Source organism: Anolis sagrei, chromosome 13, assembly GCF_037176765.1.
Source record: "Anolis sagrei isolate rAnoSag1 chromosome 13, rAnoSag1.mat, whole genome shotgun sequence".
Taxonomy (NCBI): Eukaryota; Metazoa; Chordata; class Lepidosauria; order Squamata; family Dactyloidae; genus Anolis; species Anolis sagrei.
In genome coordinates, this window is record NC_090033.1 from 8,381,638 (window position 1) to 8,403,535 (window position 21,898).

Here is a 21,898-nt window from a genome sequence, read left to right on the forward strand (position 1 = left end):
TATTCTCATCATACATGCCGAGACAAAACCATGTTGGAGTTAACATTGATAGCCAGGTGAGCCCTTCCTCTGTACAGAGAGTCGCCAAGTTACGAGCAAGAGAGGCTCTGTAGGTTTGACAAGAGGCCCAAATACAACGTTAACGGCTAACAAAGAGCTATCTCTTCCCAATCCCTTTATACCCAGAGATTCTCAGCAAAGTCTTTCCATATACAGACAGACCCCAAGTTACGAATTTGTTCCGTATCTGTGTGATTGTGAAAAAAACTCTATTCGCATCATACAAGCCAAGGCAAAATGCGAAGATCGGCTAAGCGAGATTCTACTGTATTGGGAATGGAGTGAGAGTTGGGGATCACTCCTTTCATTGAAGGGGAAACGCTGGAGGAAAAGGGGGTGTCAGATAAGATGGAATGTCGGATAAACGATGGTCGGATAAGTGAGACTCTACTATATTGGGAATGGAGAATGAGTTGGGGAGCACTCCTTTCATCGAAGGGGAAAATTGGAGGAAAGGGGGGGTGTCAGATAAGACAGAAGATTGGATAAGCGAAGGTCGGATAAGCGAGACTCTATTATATTGGGAATGGAGAGAGAGTTGGGGAGCAGTCTTTTCATTGAAGGGGAAACGCTGGAGGAAAAGGGGGCGCCGGGTAAGACAATGTCGGATAAAGTGAAAGTCGGATAAGCAAAGGTTGGATAAGTGAGACTCTACTGTATTGGGAATGGAGAGAGAGTTGGGGAGCAGTCCTTTAATTGAAGGGGAAACACTGGAGGAAAAGGGTGCATTGGATAAGACGGAAGTTTGGATAAGATGGAAGGTCGGATAAGCAAGACTCTACTGTATTGGAATGGAGAGAGACTTGGGGAGCGCTCCTTTCATTGAAGGGGAAACGCTGGAGGAAAAGGGTGCGTCGGATAAGATGGAAGGTTGGATAAGACGGAAGGTTGGATAAGCGAAGGTCGGATAAGCAAGATTCTGCTGTATTGGAATGGAGAGAGACTTGGGGAGCCCTCCTTTCATTGAAGGCGAAACGCTGGAGGAAAAGGGAAGCGTTGGATAAGACTGAATGTCGGATAAAGTGGAAGTCGGATAAACGAGACTCTACTATATTGGGAATGGAGAGAGAGTTGGGGAGCAGTCTTTTCATTGAAGGGGAAACGCTGGAGGAAAAGGGGGCCTGTCGGATAAGACGGAATGTCAGATAAAGCAGAAGCCGGGTAAGCGAAGGTTGGATAAATGAGACTCTATTGAATTGGGAATGGAGAGAGAGTTAGGGACCGGTCCTTTCATTGAAGGGGAAACGCTGGAGGAAAAGGGGGTGTTGGATAAGACGGAATGTCGGATAAAGCGGAAGTCGGATAAGCGAAGGTTGGATAAGCGAGACTACTATATTGGGAATGGAGAGAGACTTGAGGAGCTGTCCTTTCATCGAAGGGGAAAAGGGGGCGTCGGATAAGCGAAGGTTGGATAAGCGAGACTCTACTGTATTTCTTTATGGCTCCCTTAAATACCTCCCTGCTTAAGCGGTACCTATTTATCTACTCACATTTCTGTTTTCAAAACTGCTAGGTAGGTAGAAGCTGGGCTGAAGGGTAGGAGCTCACCCTGACCTGAGTTTCAAACTGTCAAGCTTTCAGTTGGCAAGATTTCCTGCAGTTGGTGATTAACCTGCTGTGCTAAAGCCTGGCGACTACAGCTCCGTGAATCCATAGTATTGAACCATAGGAGTGACAGTGATGCCAGACTGCACCAACCCAGCGATGTAGATGTAGGTGTGCCTTTAGTTTCAGGGTTTGTTTACCCTCAGCCCGGAATGTTTCTTCTTTCCACGTCGCGCGGAAGGAACCCACTTCTTTGAAATGGCCAAAGCTGCGCACGGCGCGCTCCCATCTCTTATCGGACTTTCTTTCTAACATATTGAAACGTTGCTTAACATTCCGCAGACATTTGCGTATTAATGTAATGCCGCTCGTCTGACAGGTAGTTTACAATGTGGCGATATAGATATTGCTCTGGCGAGGAAATGCTCTTTAAAACATGAGTGCTGTATTTAATTATCTTGCGCCCCGGAGCTCTTTTCAGCAAGCTTAATCCTCTGCTCTGCAGATTGCCAAAATAATTACCTCTTTCAAAAAAGGGAAGCCAAAAGAATCCTGTTTTTTACCTCCAGTTATAATAACTCCGGTTTGCTACAGAAAAGCCAAAGAATGGCTTTCTTTTTCTTTTCTTTCTCCACCGCAGAGGGTTCATAAGCTTTGCTGCTAATTGTTTTTTCCAGGAGGACTTGGATCGTATGAAAGCTGTTGACATTCGCTTTGCAAAGCGATTCTCTCTCTCTGTGTCTCTCTTTTGGAGCAGACATTGCCCATATCGGCGGTAGGAAGGAGAACCCCCTGCAACATTTGCATTCGTTGTGGTCTGACGTCACTTGTTTTGACCATACCCATATAGAGTTGGCACACGATGCCAGACTTGTGCATAGTCTTAGGTTTCAGGATATCGGCTCAATTTAGTTACTGATGCTTTGCAGTGGTGGGCAAGGGCGCACGTTACTGTCACGGACCACCAAGATATATCAATCCCTTTAGTTAAAAAACAAATGGAAATCAATGAAATTGATTTATCATGTCAGAAACTAATTGAGACTACAGTTATAATGTATCAAAAAACCACAAACAAACTTCAGTGTTAGTTTGCCTCAGTGTGTTAGTCGGCCTCAGTCTGAGAAGGCCTCAGTGTTAGTAGGCCTCAATGTTAGTTCACCTCAGTGTGTTAGTAGGCCTCAGTATGAGAAGGCCTCAGTGCTAGTAGGCCTCAATGTTAGTTCGCCTCAGTGTGTTAGGAGGCCTCAGTATGAGAAGGCCTCAGTGTTAGTAGGCCTCAATGTTAGTTCGCCTCAGTGTGTTAGTAGGCCATAGTATGAGAAGGCCTCAGTGTTAGTAGGCCTCAATGTTAGTTTGCCTCAGTGTGTTAGTAGGCCTCAGTATGAGAAGGCCTCAGTGCTAGTAGGCCTCAATGTTAGTTCGCCTCAGTGTGTTAGTAGGCCTCAGTGTTAGTAGGCCTCAATGTTATTTCGCCTCAGTGTGTTAGTAGGCTTCAGTATGAGAAGGCCTCAGTGCTAGTAGGCCTCAATGTTAGTTCGCCTCAGTGTGTTAGTAGGCCTCAGTATGAGAAGACCTCAGTGTTACTAGGCCTCAATGTTATTTCGCCTCAGTGTGTTAGTAGGCTTCAGTATGAGAAGGCCTCAGTGCTAGTAGGCCTCAATGTTAGTTCGCCTCAGTGTGTTAGTAGGCCTCAGTATGAGAAGACCTCAGTGTTACTAGGCCTCAATGTTATTTCGCCTCAGTGTGTTAGTAGGCCTCAGTGCTAGTAGGCCTCAATGTTAGTTCACCTCAGTGTGTTAGTAGGGCTCAGTATGAGAAGGCCTCAGTGTTAGTAGGCCTCAATGTTATTTCGTCTCAGTGTGTTAGTAGGCCTCAGTATGAGAAGGCCTCAATGTTAGTTTGCCTCAGTGTGGGTGAAATTGTCAGTCTGAGAGAGCCCTCAGTGTTCATAGGCCTCAGTATCAGCATAGGTGAAACTCTCTGTCCTAGCAGTGGCTGATCATTTCTGTAAATGTTAAACATTGATGGAGCAAGCTGGTTTTCCCTATAATAGACAGTAAGAGCGCCTAAAGCTTCTGTTCAACCATTTCAAAGCTCCCTGCTTGAGCGGTCATGGCATGATCATCAGCATAAATGAAACTATTTGTCCCTTCTGGCAGTGGCTGGTCATTTATGTAAATCATGTCCCATGTCCATCCCATAAGGATTTTTTAAAAAGCACCGATAAATAAAGATTTATTATTATTATTATTATTATTATTATTATTATTATTAATGGTGCTTTCTGTTTTTGGTAGAATGAACCCCACCTTGTCCATGGTTCACATCAAAATCCATAATTTTGGACTTCAATCCTGCTCTTTCTTGTGCATGAGAAGGTTGAGCAACCTCTACATATGTTGGGTTTCTCACCGAGGAGACAGTATGTGACCAGAGTGAATTGCAGACGTTAGATCAGAGAGAAGTGCCGGCAGTTGCAGTTCAGACAGAAGAAGGTTGGGATTCCAATGCTCATTCCTTAGCAACCGGGGGAAAAATCTGTTTCTCTTCAGCAGAAGATTGGGAGTTTTCCCATGATATCAGATTAGACCTCTGCATGGAGGGAGTGAAGGATAGATTAATTCGGCATTCAGAAAGACTCTGAAAGAAGTCATTGAGACCCAGGTGTCAAATGCATGACGTCATGTCTTCTTCATGGGGCCTGAGCTTAAATTAAGTGTTGTTTACCTGGTATCTTCAGGGCAGACAACATTGCCATAGATTCAAGTCCCCCTTTCATCTCTCAAGCTCACGATTTAAGTCTCCTGTGTTTACCTTGGAAAAGTTCCTGTCCCTATGATCTTGACTTCTTGAATTCCATGTACTTTGCTGTTTTGGACGACTGAACTTTGTATACTTCTATTTTATAGCATCTTCTCCTTTTTACTAAATGCCATTTCCCCCTTTTGTACATCCTTTTGTAAATAAAGTGCTGTAGTAAGATACTATTGGACTCTGGTATGGTGCTGGGTGAAAAGATGTTCCTAAAGTCCATTTAGTCCTTCCTTCAACTGTTCCCTTCTCTCCTCCCTCCGCAAATCATGACTTACTGGTAGTAGCCACCCACAATAACCAAGTTCTGTGACAGGATGTGGTTTCAGAACAGTTCCCCCAGACAAGCAGCCGCCGTGGAGCCGCTCTCCTCTGTTGCTCTTCTCTGTTCCCTTCAGGGTTTGGTTCCACTCCATTGAAGGTGGAGGCCAGGCAGAACAAAGGCTTTGGGTGGCTTTCCTCCCAGTTTGGAAGCGGCGGGCTAGTTTGCCCTTCAGCGGACGACGTCAGGAAGGAGTTTTGGATGCATACGTTGTGTTCCCTCTTGGCAACTCTTGGAGTGAACTCATGATAGGGAGCATTGCCGTTGCCTCGCTTGCAATGTTTGGGAAAACATGTATGCCATTTGTAGCGTGCTCTTGGGGCGATTCGCCCTTCCGAGGCCTCCTCCGACATCTCAGTCCGACTTCCGAGTTGCAGAAATCAACCCAGAACTGTTCCTTTGGGTTGTTTGCTTTGCAAAGCTGCCTCTCTTAAGGTAGCTGGAGCACAACGTGCATACAAATAGGACGGCAACAGGCAGTAATGAATTGCAAATCCTGCACCGGAGCGTTATTGTGGGGTGTGTCCCTATTCGATTTCAAAGCAGAACCGGGGGAAACGCAGCCAAGAACCACAACCTCGGCGTGCGCCTGACGGTTCTGTTTCCGAGCTTCTGTAAACTTCAGCAGCGAGGAGTTTTGCTCTTACAAAACTTGGAAACAGAGACAGCTTTGACTTTCTTGTTTATTGTGGATCCAACAGCAAGTTGTTGTTGGGATTTTCCCCCCTCGAGGCGCGCGTAATTACCGCTCCTCGCGTTCCAGCGCTTACAAGGTACTTGCTCACCTCCGAGGCATTAGCATTGTTTGGATGTGTGCGTACCATGCCCGTGAAATCTCTCCCTAACCCTTCCCTCCTTTAGGAGAAATCGTATTTCCATTTCTGGGCGGAATTAGGGAGAACAGTTGCTGTGTAGAACGGAGGGACTACCCAGTCACCAGCAGCTAAATCTAGGAATATTATATCATAGTTGGAAGCCAATTCTTAGTTATTACATAAGACTGAATTATTATATCCAAATTTTCTTCAAGAAGTACCAGATATAGGACTCGCTTGGCAGGGTAATATTGAGAATGAGATCTATCAAGAGGAGGAGATGGTGGAGCATCTCCAAGTACAGTAGAGTTGCTTATCTGATTTGCGCTTATCCGACTTCCGTCTTATCCGATGCTCCCTTTTCCTCCAGCGTTTCCCCTTCAATGAAAGGACCGCTCCCCAACTCTCTCTCCATTCCCAATAGAGTCTCGCTTATCCGACTTCCATCTTATCCGATGCCCCCCTTTTCCTCCAGCATTTCCCCTTCAATGAAAGGACCATTCCCCAACTCCCCGTTCCCAATTCAGTAGAGTCTCACTTATCCAACCTTTCCTTATCCGACTTCTGTCTTATCCGACGACGCCTTTTCCTCCAGCATTTCCCCTTCAATGAAAGGACCGCTCCCCAACTCATTCTCCATTCCCAATACAGTAGATTCTTGCTTATCCGACCTTCGCTTATCTGACTTCCCGTCTTATCCGATGCCTGCTTTTTCCTCCAGCATTTCCCCTTCAATGAAAAGACCGTTCCCCAAGTCTCTCTCCATTCCCAATACAGTAGAGTCTTGCTTATCCAACCTTCACTTATCCGACTTCCGTCTTATCCGACACCCCCTTTTCCTTCAGCGTTTCCCCTTTCAATTAAAAGACCGCTCCCCATCTCTTTCTCCATTCCCAATAAAGTAGAATCTCGCTTATCCGACCTTTGCCTATCCGACTTCCATCTTATCCGACACCCCCATTTTCCTCTTACCTGAGGCCTGCTTTTTCCTCCAGCATTTCCCCTTCACTTAAAGAAACACTCCCCAACTCTCTCTCTATTCCCAATAAGTGAAAAGGGTAAGACGAGGAGGAGGAGGGAGGAAAGGGGGAAAAGAGACAGGACTGGAAGCGGAAACGTCCTCCCTCCTTCCCTCTGATTTCCACGCTTCTCTTCCCCTCTAAACCTGAGGCGTTGCCTTGCCTTAACTCTTTGAGTTCCCCTTGTTGGTATTCTAGGTGTCTAGCACTGTGTTGGACGGGTAACAGCAGGATGTTCTGTGTTATCCGACATTTTCATTTAACTGATGTTCCGCCGGTCTGTTTATGTCGGATAAGCGAGACTCTACTGTAGTGAAAATGAAAGCAACCTTGGGAGGCATCCGAATGTTACAGAATCTTAATGAAAATTAGTGGAGTGTTTTCATTCTTCAATCCTCACCATTTCTCCATGTTTCTAATATCGTTTTTAAGAAATTGTTCCAAAATACGAATTAAAAAAAAATTATGCACAACCCTACTGGGCGAGATGGAGCAAAGGCCTGCTCGGGCGTAAGGATGCATCCCCGTCGGATGGGGAAAACGACAGCAACGCTGTTTCCCAGCTGCGAGGATTTTTGCTCCATCAGACGGTTGCTTGCGTTCGAGCCAGATCTTAATGGAATCGAGCGTTGCCACTAAAACAAAAGCATCGCCTTTCCCTCGCCATTTAATTTGGTGCTTCAACGGGAGCCCCAGACGCAACGGCTGACGGAGTAAACAGGCGTCTCCGCCTTGTAATTATCTTAAAAGCCACCTTGTGTAATTAATACTCGGATTAGGACACCTCAAAGGTCACCGTCGTTGGGTGGAGGAGATGGGAGGAGGCCAACACAATGGCGGGCGGGCATGATTTCTGCACCGTCAAAGGCTTGAGAGAAATAAGACGCTCCGATTGCCATCTGTCAAATGACGGGATAATTTCAGGTTGTCTCTGTGACCACAGGCCACAGGAAGAAGCCAACCGTGGCTGATTCCCCATTTTCTGCAGATATAGAATACAGCTGTTGCCAGAGCCCGGAAACAAATCCACATATATATACACACACACACACACACAACACAGCCTGCATATGTTTGCGATCGCAGAACTCAAAAAATAGTCAGTCAGTTGACTTGACATTTTGATTGTGTTTCGATACGTACGTGTTTTAATTCGCTTCAATTGATGATGGGACTTGTAGTGCCTTCACTCAATTCCTGAGACCAGTGCGAACCACTCCAATGGCGGATCAAGACCCAACTTGATGACACACAGAGCACCCATGACCCACTTTATATTCTGGTGCAGTTTGGGGGGAGGACAGACCATGAATGATGGGATTTGCAGTACCTTCACTCACTTCCAAAGACCACTGCAACCCTCACGCATGATGGACCCAGATCAAGATTGGCGCACAGACAGCCCCTCATGCTGGACTTTCAGGTCCTGGTGCATTTTGGTGTAGGATGGACCACGGATGATGGGATATACAGTACTTTCACTCACTTCCAGAGACCACTGCAACCCCCATGCATGACGGAGCCAGACCAAGATTGGTGTACAGACTCCCCCTCGTGGTGGACTTTCAGATCCTGGTGCACTTTGGTGGAGGATGGACCATGAATGATGGGACATACAGTAACTTCACTCACTTCCAGATACCACTGCAACCCCCAAGCATGACAGACCCAGAGCAAGATTGGCGCACAGACTGCCACTCATGGTGGACTTTCAGGTTCTGGTGCACTTTGGTGGAGGATGGACCATAAATGATGGGATATACAGTACCTTCACTCACTTCCAGAGACCACTCCAACCCCAATGCATGACGGACCCAGACCAAGATTGGTGCACAGGCTCCCCCTCATGGTGGACTTTCAGGTCCTGGTGCACTTTGGTGTAGGATGGACCACGGATGATGGGATATACAGAACTTTCACTCACTTCCAGAGACCACTGCAACCGCCAAGCATGACAGACCCAGAGCAAGATTGGCGCACAGACTGCCACTCATGGTGGACTTTCAGGTTCTGGTGCACTTTGGTGGAGGATGGACCATGGATGGGATATACAGTACCTTCACTCACTTCCAGAGACCACAGCAACCCCCATGCATGACGGACCCAGACCAAGATTGGTGCACAGACTCCCCCTCATGGTGGTCTTTCAGGTCCTGGTGCACTTTGGTGTAGGATAGACCATGGATGATGGGATATACAGTACCTTCACTCACTTCCAGAGACCACTGCAGCCCCCACGCATGACGGACCTGGACCAACCTTGGCACACAGACACCCCCCCCCCCTCCCCATGATGGATTTTCAGGTCCTGGTGCACTTCGGTGGAGGATGGACCATGGATGATGGCTTTGGATCCTTCTTTGGATCCCCACGAATGATGGGCCTGGACCACATTTCGGTTTGGCTAGTGTGTGTGTGTACAGAGAGAGATACGACAGTATTTCCCGTTCTGTGCCGGTTGAGGGTCTCTGCAAGAAATGTTTCCCATGCTGTGGATGCTATTTGTCAGGATCTCATAGTTGAGACACGTCCGGGCTTCCCTGGCTTTGTGTGTGCCGTGCTCAAAGGTATTTAAGGCAAAAGCGGCTTTGGGAGAGGTGTTAATGGACATGTTTCTACAGACCGACCGGCGCATGAGTAACATCAAAGCGCTGTGTCAGAGCATGTGGCCAATGTTGGCACACAGCGGGCCGCACCCTGCGGGGTGGGCACACCTCAAGGAAGAGCATTGGCGTCAGAGGATCGGCAGAGAGGTAGATAGGGCCAGCAGGGCTGCTGCCGTGGGGCGGCAAGCGGGGAAACGTGTCTCCGGCCCGTGACTCGGGAAGGGCCCGCCCCGGGTGGGGCTCCTTGTACGTGGCACCTGACGCCCAGGGGGCTTTTCACTGGAGGGATGCTTGCGTGGAAAACAACAAACGATGTTCTTCTCAGAAGTCCTAGACTGGGACGGTGGATCCCACTCGGGAAACTCAGGAGTGTCCCCATGGTAGTGGAGAGGAAGTGTGGGGTCCCCCATGAGGTGGTCTGGTGGTTCATGGTCGGTGGCTTAAGAGGTCTCTGCTGGAGGTCACATAGTCCAACCTTGTGTCAGTCTGTCCCCTTCCTCTTTCCCTTCTTTCCTTTTCTCCTTCCTCTTTCCCCTTTCTCTTTCCCTTCATCCTTTCCCCCTTTCTCTCCCCTCTCTTCTTCTTTCCCGTCTTCCTTCACTTCTCCTTTCCCTTCACATTTCCCTTCTTCCTTCCCTTCTCCTTTCCCTTCTTCCTTCACTTTTCCTCTTTTCTTTCACTTCTTCCATTCTTCTTTCCATTCTCCTTTCTGTTCTTCCTTCCTTTCTCCTTATCCTCCTTCCTTCCTTTCTCCTTTCCTTTCTCATTTGCTTTCTTCTCCTTTCCCTTCTTTCTTCCCTTCTCCTTTCCGTTCACATTTCCCTTCTTCCTTCAGTTCTCCTTTCCTTTCTTCCTTCATTTTTCCTTTCCCTTCTTTCACTTCTTCTGTTCTCCTTTCTGTTCTTCCTTCCCTTCTCCTTCTCCTTTCCCTTCTTCCTTCTCTTTCTTTCCTTCTTCCTTCATTTCTTCCTTCCCTTCTCCTTTCCCTTCACATTTCCCTTTTCATTTCTTCCCTTCTCCTTTCCCTTCTTCCTTCATTTTTCCTTTCCCTTCTTTCACTTCTCCCGTTCGTCTTTCTGTTCTCCTTTCTGTTTCTCCTTCCCTTTTCTCTTCCCTTCTTTCTTCCCTTCTCCTTTCCCTTCTTCCTTCTTCCCTTCTCCTTTCCCTTCTCCTTTGGCTTCTTCTCCTTTCACTAATTTCCCCTTCTCTCTTCCCTTCTTTCTTCCTTTCTCCTTTCCCTTCTCCTTTGCCTTCTTCCCTTCTCCTTTCCCTTCTCCTTTGCCTTCTTCTCCTTTCACTTCTTTTCCCTTCTTTCTTCTCTTCTTTCTTCCCTTCTCCTTTCCCTCAACACTTCCCTTCTTCTTTTGCTTCTCATTTTCCTTCTTCCTTCATTTTCCTTTCCCTTCTTTCACTTCTTCTGTTCTTCTTTCTGTTCTCCATTCTGTTCTTCCTTCCCTTCTCATTTCCCTTCTTTCTTCCCTTCTCCTTTCCCTTCATATTTCCCTTCGTCCTTCCCTTCTCCTTTCCCTTCTTCCTTCACTTCTCCTTTCCCATTTTCCTTCATTTTTCCTTTCCCTTCTTTCACTTCTTCCGTTCTTCTTTCTGTTCTTCCTTTCCTTCTCCTTTCCCTTCTTCCTTCCCTTCTCATTTCCTTTCTTCCTTCACTTCTCTTTTCCCTTCTTCCTTCTTCCGTTCTTCTTTCCCTTCTCCTTTCTGTTCTTCCTTCCCTTCTCCTTTCCCTTCTCCCTTCATTTCTTCCTTACCTTCTTTCTTCTCCTTTCTCTTCTTCCTTAACCTTTTCCTTCCCTCTTCTTTTTCCCTTTCCTTACTTTCCCTTCCCCCTTTCCCTCCTCCTTCCCTTCTCCCTTCCCTTTCTTCTCTTCCACATGTTCTGTAGCTCTTTCTATTACAGAGAAAATGTTTTTGGAAGCTCTTTCCTCAAAATAATAATAATAATAATAATAATAATAATAATAATAATAATAATAAAATCACACAGTCCTAGACACTTGGGAAGTGTTTGACTTGTGATTTTGTGATACGAAATCCAGCAGATAGATCTCGTTTGCTGTGACATACTGTGCTTTTGTGTCAAGAATAATAATAATAATAATAATAATAATAATAATAATAATACATCACACAGTCCTAGACACTTGGGAAGTGTTCGACTTGTGATTTTGTGATACGAAATCCAGCAGATAGATCTCGTTTGCTGTGACATACTGTGCTTTTGTATCAGTAAAATAATAATAATAATAATAATAATAATAATAATAATAATAATATATCACACAGTCCTAGACACTTGGGAAGTGTTTGACTTGTGATTTTGTGATATGAAATCCAGCAAATAGATCTCGTTTGCTGTGACATACTCTGCTTTTGTGTCAATAATAATAATAATAATAATAATAATAATACATCACACAGTCCTAGACACTTGGGAAGTGTTCGACTTGTGATTTTGTGATACGAAATCCAGCATATAGATCTCGTTTGCTGTGACATACTCTGCTTTTGTGTCAATAATAATAATAATAATAATAATAATAATAATATATCACACAGTCCTAGATGCTTGGGAAGTGTTCGACTTGTGATTTTGTGATACGAAATCCAGCAGATAGATCTCGTTTGCTGTGACATACGGTGCTTTTGTATCAGTAAAATAATAATAATAATAATAATAATAATAATAATAATATATCACACAGTCCTAGACACTTGGGAAGTGTTCGACTTGTGATTTTGTGATACGAAATCCAGCAGATAGATCTCGTTTGCTGTGACATACTGTGCTTTTGTGTCAATAATAATAATAATAATAATATATCACACAGTCCTAGACGCTTGGGAAGTGTTCGACTTGTGATTTTGTGATACGAAATCCAGCAGATAGATCTCGTTTGCTGTGACATACGGTGCTTTTGTGTCAAGAATAATAATAATAATAATACATCACACAGTCCTAGACACTTGGGAAGTGTTTGACTTGTGATTTTGTGATACGAAATCCAGCAGATAGATCTCGTTTGCTGTGACATACGGTGCTTTTGTGTCAAGAATAATAATAATAATAATAATACATCACACAGTCCCAGACACTTGGGAAGTGTTCGACTTGTGATTTTGTGATACGAAATCCAGCAGATAGATCTCGTTTGCTGTGACATACTGTGCTTTTGTGTCAATAATAATAATAATAATAATAATAATATATCACACAGTCCTAGACGCTTGGGAAGTGTTCGACTTGTGATTTTGTGATACGAAATCCAGCAGATAGATCTCGTTTGCTGTGACACACTGTGCTTTTGTGTCAATAATAATAATAATAATAATAATAATATGGCGTCTGACCACCCTCTTGTTTGCTGTGGAAGTTCCTGGGACAACGGTACTGTCCGGATGGGCCCATGGTTTTCACAGAATCCAAAGGAGTTGTCCTACGTTCTGAGGAATCGGCAAAGAGTGGTACAGCTGACGTAAGCTTTGGGACGTTTGGTCTTGAAAGGGTATCATCCGCCCGTCCAAATTCAATTAACACTACTCACCTGCTCAAAAAACAACAAACGATTAAGCCATTGGGATTGCCAAAGGCGGGGCGTCCCCACCCGACACGGGAATCCGCTACTGTCACCGTCTAGTCCAAACAAAGGACGGTTCAGACTAGTTCAAAGGGAAGGGAAGGTTTCGGGATCATCCAGATCCAGGTAAACATTGACGTAGACTCTCAAAAATGCGTTGGGCTTTCTCTGGAAGGCAGAGCTCCGCCTCTGACTCACCGGGAGAGTCAACCGGGCTTCCATCAATCCTCTGGCTTAGTTGAGTGATGTGTAACTGTTCTGTGACTTCTGGGAAGTGTCCGCACAGATGCCCTGCCTTCCTTTCCTCCTTCGAAGCAATTTTAGGAGAAGACTCATGCCGTTGAAGGTCGTCGTGACGGGAGAGGGTTGGAATGCAGGGCTGCGCATGGGATGGCTTGCTTGCCTCGGCCCGTCCGTTTCCCGTCACTATAACAATGAGCAGACAAAGGTTTGCCGGTTGCCAAAACACTTCGGAACATTTGCCCTGTGCGAGAGGAATCTAGTGTAAGATGGGTATATGTATGTATGTATTTATGTATGTAAAACCACCCCTGATTTTAAGATGTATCCTGGTTTTGGAGAAGTTTCTTAGGGCGCTTCTGGGCAGCACCAAATTGCGGGTTTTCCACAAAGAGCAAAAAATCTGGTTGTGCGGACCTACTGTCGGCTTCCGGGATTTTTTGCTCCTCAGATCAAGACCAAACTTGATGAGACACAGAGCACCCATGACCCACTTTATACAGTATTCTGGCACAGTTTGGGGGGATGACAGACCATGAATGATGGGATTTGCAGTACCTTCACTCACTTCCAGAGACCACTGCGACACCCACGCATGATGGACCTGGACCAAGCTTGACGCACATGACCCCCCACCCACCCCATGGTGGACTTTCAACTCCTGGTGCACTTTGGTGGAGGATGGACCTGGATGATGGGATATACAGTACCTTCACTCACTTCCAGAGACCACTGCAACCCCAACGCATGATGGACCTGGACCAAGCTTGACGCACATGACCCCCACCCCATGGTGGACTTTCAAGTCCTGGTGCACTTTGGTGGAGGATGGACCCTGGATGATTGATATACAGTACCTTCACTCACTTCCAGAGACCACTGCAACCCCAACGCATGATGGACCTGGACCAAGCTTGACGCACATGACCCCCCACCCACCCCATGGTGGACTTTCAAGTCCTGGTGCACTTTGGTGGAGGATGGACCCTGGATGATGGGATATACAGTACTTTCACTCACTTCCAGAGACCACTGCAACCCCCACGCATGATGGACCTGGATCAAGCTTGATGCACATGACCCCCCACCCCACCCCATGGTGGACTTTCAAGTCCTGGTGCACTTTGGTGGAGGATGGACCCTGGATGATGGGATATACAGTACTTTCACTCACTTCCAGAGACCACTGCAACCCCCACGCATGATGGACCTGGATCAAGCTTGATGCACATGACCCCCCACCCCACCCCATGGTGAACTTTCAAGTCCTGGTGCATTTTGGTGGAGGATGGACCATGGATGATGGGATATACAGTACCTTCACTCACTTCCAGAGACCACTGCAACCGCAACGCATGATGGACCTGGACCAAGCTTGACGCACATGACCCCCACCCCACCCCATGGTGGACTTTTAAGTCCTGGCGCACTTTGGTAGAGGATGGGCCATGGATGATGGGATATACAGTACCTTCACTCACTTCCAGAGACCACTGCAACCCCCACGCATGATGGACCTGGACCAAGCTTGACGCACATGACCCCCCACCCCATGGTGTACCAAAGTGCACCAGGACCTGAAAGTCCACCACAAGGAGAGTCTGTGCACCAATCTTGGTCTGGATCCATCATGCGTGGGTGCAGTTTTAAGGGGGGGTGAACCATGGATGATGGGATTTGCAGTACCTTCACTCGCTTCCTGAGACAACTGCAAACCTCATCCAATGACTGATAAAGACCAAACTTGACACACAGAGTACTCATGACCCACTCTACATCCTGGTGCAGTTCTAAGGGGGGTGGGCCATGGATGATGGGATTTGCAGTACCTTCACTCCCTTCCTGAGACAACTGCGAACCTATCCAATGACCAATAAAGACCAAACTTGACACACAGAGTACTCATGACCCACTCTACATCCTGGTGCAGTTCTAAGGGGGGTGGGCCATGGATGATGGGATTTGCAGTACCTTCACTCACTTCCTGAGACGACTGCGAACCTCATCCAATGACCGATAAAGACCAAACTTGACACACAGAGCCCCCATGACCCACTTTCTCAAATTACCCAGGTCCCCAAGCTAGTAATATAATATAATGACGCGGGAGGAAGTGCTACAAAGTGCTAAAAATATGAGATTTTCAGTCGTGGGAATATTCCGGTTCTGGCCGGAAAATGCAGATATTCGAATCTGTGTAAGAGCAGGATGTTCCTCCTGCAGAAGCAAAAGTTTAATAAACTTTCCCCATGTTTTTGTGATCGAACCAACCAGGAAATGGCATGTCTAACCCAGGAACCGAAATGGTGTGACACAGTGTAATCCCAGTGGTCGGCCACTCTGCTGCTAATGGCTTTTTGCTTTTCCTGTCCGTAAAGCCTGCTTTGGCAGCGTTTTCTGTGCTCCGGCGGCGCTCTCCTCTCCCGCCTTGGTGGGAATGAAGGTCCGAGCCAAGAAGGTTGGAGAAAGCAGCTGCCTGCCGCAGCAAGACGGAGGGCCCGCCTTGGGCCCCTTTTCTTGGCAGGCCTCCCTTCCCAGCCCATCTTTTCCCTCTTTCCTTTGTGCCAGGAGGGAAAGGAAGGCGATGCCGTGGCCAAACCGCTGCCTCAGCATCTCTCTTTCTCCCAGCAGGGCTGCTTCAAAGTCAAGCGTTGCTATAGGACATCTCACATCCTCGGCAGCCCTCTTGGCGAGGGATGCAAAGTAAACAGAGGCATCCTCACGTCTCTTTGTTTGGTTCCTCTTCTTCCTTCTTATTGTATTAGCTGCACATCCCAGCCACATATTGATAGATAGATAGATAGATAGATAGATAGATAGATAGATAGATAGATGCATAATAAAGTGGCTGGGGTGTCCACTTAAACAGGCAAGCTCCCACCACTCAGGAGACTCCAAAGCCCTCCCTCCAATGACCTTGCATGAACATGTCCCAGAGCCCTGCCAGTGTCCTCCACAACCACCACACTGCCAAGGAATGCTTTCATTGGGGACAATTCCATCCTAGATTTGATGTGTTTCTTCCACCAGACATCCCAGTGTTCCTTACTCTCTCCACTGATGTGGAATTTACATGAACATGTCCCAGAGCCCTGCCAATGTCCTCCACAACTACCACATTGCAAAGGAATGCTTTCATTCGGGGACAATTCCATCCTAGATTTGATGTGTTTCTTCCACCAGACATCCCAGTGTTCCTGGATCTCTCCACTGGTGTGGAATTTGCATTAACATGTCCCAGAGTCCTGCCAATGTCCTTCACATACACCACACTGCCAAGGAATGCTTTCATTCGGGGACAATTCCATCCTAGATGTGATGTGTTTCTTCCACCAGGCATCCCAGTGTTCCTGGATCTCTCCACTGGTGTGGAATTTGCATTAACATGTCCCAGAGTCCTGCCAATGTCCTTCACATACACCACACTGCCAAGGAATGCTTTCATTCAGGGACAATTCCATCCTAGATGTGATGTGTTTCTTCCACCAGACATCCCAGTGTTCCTGACTCTCTCCATTGGTGTGGAATTTGCATTAACATGTCCCAGAGTCCTGCCAATGTCCTCCATAACTACCACATTGCCAAGGAATGCTTTCATTCGGGGACAATTCCATCCTAGATGTGATGTGTTTCTTCCACCAGACACCCCAGTGTTCCTGACTCTCTCCACTGGTGTGGAATTTGCATGAACATGTCCAAGAGTTTTGCCAATGTCCTCCACAACACTACACTGCCCACCACCAAGGAATGCTTTCATTCGGGGACAATTCCATCCTAGATTTAATGTGTTTCTTCCACCAGACATCCCAGTGTTCCTTACTCTCTCCATTGGTGTGGAATTTGCATGAACATGTCCAAGAGTTTTGCCAATGTCCTCCACAACACTACACTGCCCACCACCAAGGAATGCTTTCATTCGGGGACAATTCCATCCTAGATTTAATGTGTTTCTTCCACCAGACATCCCAGTGTTCCTGACTATCTCCATTGGTGTGGAATTTGCATGAACATGTCCCAGAGTCCTGCCAATGTCCTCCATAACTACCACATTGCCAAGGAATGCTTTCATTCGGGGACAATTCCATCCTAGATGTGATGTGTTTCTTCCACCAGACATCCCAGTGTTCCTGACTTTCTCCATTGGTGTGGAATTTGCATGAACATGTAATGTCCTCCACAAACACCTCACTGCCAAGGAATGCTTTCATTGGGGACAATTCCATCCTAGATTTGATGTGTTTCCTTCCACCACAGATATCCCAGTGTTCCTGACTATCTCCATTGATGTGGAATTTGCATGAACATGTCCAAGAGTTTTGCCAATGTCCTCCACAACACTACACTGCCCATCACCAAAGACTGTTTCATTCGGGGACAATTCCATCCTAGATTTGATGTATTTCTTCCACCACAGACATCCCAGTGTTCATTACTCCCTCAGTTGGTGTGGAATTATTTCAAAGCTCTCTACTTGAGCAGTGATGGCACGGTCGTCAGCATAGATGAAACTCTCTGTCTTGGCTGGCAGTGGCTGGCCATTTGTGTAGATGTTAAACATTGATGGAGCAAGCTGTCATAGGCAGTAAAAGCACCTAAAGCTTTGGAGAGCTTCTTTGCAACCATCTCCAAACTCCCTGTTTGGGCGGTGATGGCAGGATCGTCAGCATAGTTGAAACTTTCTGTCCCTTCTGGCAGTGGCCAGAATGATCAAGTGGAGTATATATTCATTTATGCAAGGCTGGGGAATAGTGTTTCTTTTGTGGCAAGGCTAAGAAGGTGTACAGGGTTAGTCAAAATGAATAGGCCAATAAGAAAATTAATTTTAGACGAATGTATGTTTATTGTAACCAAACTACAGCTACGTATCGACAGATAAATTATCAAAGTTTTGTCTCACCTTCAGAGATGTTCGATATGGGCGCCCCGTGTGACACGGCAGACGTCCAAGCGATAGTCCAGTTCATTCCACATCCGTTGCAGCACATCCGACGTAATGGCATCGAATGCAGCACATATGCGCTGTTTTAAGTCGTCCAAGGTCAGCGGTAATGGAGGTCGGAACACAGTGTCTTTCACATACCCCCAGAGAGAAAAGTCGCATGGTGTGAGGTCGGGGGACCTGGGGGGCCACAGGAGGAATGGAAGATCAGTCACCCCAGCACGGCCAATCCAACGTCTGGGAAGGTGTTCGTTGAGGTACTCGCGTACACTGTTGTGCCAATGCGGAGGGGCACCGTCCTGTTGGAATACGAAATCGGGCACTTTCTCTTCTAACTGTGGCATCAACCATTCAGACAACATGTCAGCGTACACTATGCCTGTTACGGTTTTCTCCGCGAAAAAGAATGGGCCAAACACGTGACGGTTGGTTATTGCACAGAAAACGTTTACCTTCGGCGAATCCCTTACATGTTCCAATACGGCATGAGGATTTTCAGATCCCCAAAAGCGGAGATTATGCCTATTGACCTTCCCGCACAGGTGAAACGTTGCCTCGTCACTGAAGACCAGTCTGTTGGCAAAGCCTTCCTCCTCTAGTCTTCGCTGCATTGATTCGCAAAAATCGTGTCGTTTCGAATAGTCACCTTTTTTCAAAGCCTGCACCATTTGCAATTTATACGGCTTGAACTGCAAACGTTTGCGTAACACGCGCCACACAGTTTTTTGCGGAACGTTCAATTCCATGGAAACACGATTTGTCGACTTCTGGGGACTTCGTTGAAAGGATGCACGAATGGATTCCACTGTGTCTTCGGAGACACGCGGTGGTCCTGTGGTTTTACCCTTGCATAAGCAGCCCGTCTCCTCAAATTGCTTTACCCACCTCGCAATGGAGTGTCGATGAGGTGGTTCCTTGCCATACTTGGCTCGAAATTCTCGCTGGACCGTAATTACTGACATTGTTTTAGCAAATGTCATCACACAAAACGCCTTCTCTTTGCCTGATTCCACCATTTTGAAAACAGCGACTCCTAGCGACGCCTAGCGGCATTAACGTACATGTGTGTTGCTCAAAAAAAACTTTGATAGTTTATCTGTCGCTACGTAGCTGTGGTTTGGTTACAGTAAACATACATTCGGGTACAATTAATTTTCTTATTGGCCTATTCATTTTGACTAACCCTGTATTTCACCTGTGTTTCTCTGGATTAGAAGGTGGGAGAGTCTGCAAGAACATAAATACTTCTTTGGCCACCGACCTCAACTCAGGAGGGTCACTAGAGTTGAAGTCTAAAAACGTGGGGTGGATGCCTCCAATGGATTCCAGGCCCTGTAAAAGGCTGCCAATCAAAAGCACGGTCCAAAATAATCTCTCCTTGGACCCTTTTCTGCTGAAGTCTGCAATTCCTTGCGAAAGACGGCAAAAGTCCCATAAAAACCTGCAACCGGGTCCATAACCTTGTGTTGTTTTCATCCTTAAGTCCACACAGAAGCCTCTTGGATGAGGGATATTTGCAGCTCTCGATTTTGGAAGGTGTGCTCTAGCACAGTGGTTCTCAACCTTCCTATTGCCACGACCCCTTAGTAGAGTTCCTCATGTTGTGGTGACCCCCAACCATAAAGTCATTTTCATTGCTACTTCATAACTGTCATTTTGCTACTGATATGAATTGTAATGTAAATATCTGATGTATTTTCATTTACTGGACCAAATTTGGCACAAATACTCAATACACCCAAGTTTGAATACTGGTGGGGTTGGGGGGATTGATTTTGTCATTTGGGAGTTGTAGTTGCTGGGATTTATAGTTCACCTACAAAGAGCCTTCTGAACTCCACCAACGATGGAATTGAACCAGTCTTGGCACACAGAAATCCCATGACCAACAGAAAATTCTGGAAGGCCTTGGTGGGCATTGACCTTGAGTTTGGGAGTTGTGGTTCACCTCCATCCAGAGAGCACTGTGGCCTCAAACAAGGATGGCTCTGGACCAAACTTGGCACAGATACTGAATATACCCAAATGTGGACACTGGTGGAGTTTGGGGAAGATAAACATTGACACTTGTGAGTTGTAGTTACTGGGATTTATAGTTCACCTACAAAGAGCCTTCTGAACTCCACCAACGATGGAATTGAACCAGTCTTGGCACACAGAAATCCCATGACCAACAGAAAATTCTGGAAGGCCTTGGTGGGCATTGACCTTGAGTTTGGGAGTTGTGGTTCACCTCCATCCAGAGAGCACTGTGGCCTCAAACAAGGATGGCTCTGGACCAAACTTGGCACAGATACTGAATATACCCAAATGTGGACACTGGTGGAGTTTGGGGAAGATAAACATTGACACTTGTGAGTTGTAGTTACTGGGATTTATAGTTCACCTACAATCGAAGAGCATTCTGAACCCCACCAATGACAGAATTGGACCAAAGTTCCCACACGGAAACCCCATGACCAACAGAAAATACTGTGTTTTCAGATGATCTTTGGCGACCCCTCTGACACCCCCTCGTGACCCCTCTAGGGGTCCCGACCCCCAGGTTGAGAAACACTGCTCTAGCAGGCAAGGCAAACAAGGGATCATCAGGATACCCACGTTATTGAAGTCCAAAACACCTGGCGGGTTGACGTTTGCTCGAGATAGCGTCATGTAGTCCAAGCTTTTCTGGGTTATCTGCTCCTACTTTTTCTCTGCCAACGAATCGTCATTCCTATCCTTCTGTTTTTCTAGATGGGAGGAGGAGCTGGCCAAGCGGATGAGTTTGGAGTCCATGGTGGAGACGCTGCAAGAGGTAAGCTTGAGTCTCACCTGTAGTAAGTTTGACTCTCCTGAAGATCTCGGAGCCCGAGGTTTGTACAAGGGGAGGCCGTCAACCAAATAGCCTCGACCTGAACCTTCTAGGGCTGTGTTTCTCAACCTTCCTAATGCCGCGACCCCTTAATACAATTCCAAACTTGGCACACAGAACTCCCATGACTAACAGAAAATACTGGAAGGGTCTGATGGGCATTGGCCTTGAGTTTGGGAGTTGTAGTTCACCTACATCCAGAGACCATTGTGGCCATCTGTCGGGAGGTCACAGAGACTCTTGAAATAGAGGCGATGTCGAAGGCATGACTTCATGGCTTGTGGATCTTAACTAAAGTGTTGTGTATTGAAAGGGTCAGAACAGGCAACGCTACGTTATCGTGAACACCTTGGGTCTCGTTCCACGTACAAGTCTACACTTAAGTTTTTTGGGGAAGTTCTGTGTTCATGTTCATGGATTCATGATTTGGAAGAAGTCCCTGTGTTCCTGGTTATGGATTTATGCCTATGTTTTGTTTCCTGGGTTTTTCATGTACCCATAGTACTTCTGGACTCTTGTGTGACACAAAGGTGAATCCATACCAGAGTACGGGGGAATGTGTCCCTGTTGGTTCTCCTGGATCTCAGCAACTTTTGATACCTTTGACCATGGTATTCATCTGGGTTGTCTCGCCAGGATGGGATAGATCTGGACCAAACTGGGCAGTGATAGATCTGGACCAAACTTGGCACGAATACTCAATATGTCCAAATGTGAATACTGGTGGAATCTGTGGAAAATAGACCTTGACATTTGGGAGTTTCGGTTGCTGGGATTTATAGTTCACGTACAATCCAAGAGCATTCTGAACCCCACCAACTATAGGGTTGGGCGAAAGTTTCCACACAGAACCCCATGACCAACAGAAAATACTGTTTTCTGGTGGTCTTTGGTGACCCCTCTGACACCCCATTGCGACCCCGACCCCCAGGTTGAGAAACACTGTTCTAGGGCTTCAAAGGTCATCACAAGTTTTTTGAATTGTGCTCGGGTTAGGGTTGGCCGATGGAGCTGCTGCAACTGGGGGGTCGAAAGAACTACAACCAGCCGCAGTAAGCAACCTCGCTGTAGCTCTTTAGACTAGGGGTCCTCAA

The 21,898-nt window shown here is 46.6% G+C and overlaps 1 protein-coding gene across 1 annotated transcript in view; it reads left to right on the forward strand.

Moving 5' to 3' along the window:
- IFFO2 (intermediate filament family orphan 2) overlaps positions 1 to 21,898 on the forward strand; it is a 73,263-nt gene that overhangs the window by 26,851 nt on the left and 24,514 nt on the right. Inside the window, exon 2 of the mRNA XM_067472729.1 lies at positions 20,687 to 20,747. Coding sequence (XP_067328830.1) covers positions 20,687 to 20,747 — 61 coding nt within the window. The remainder of the gene's footprint in view (positions 1 to 20,686; positions 20,748 to 21,898) is intronic.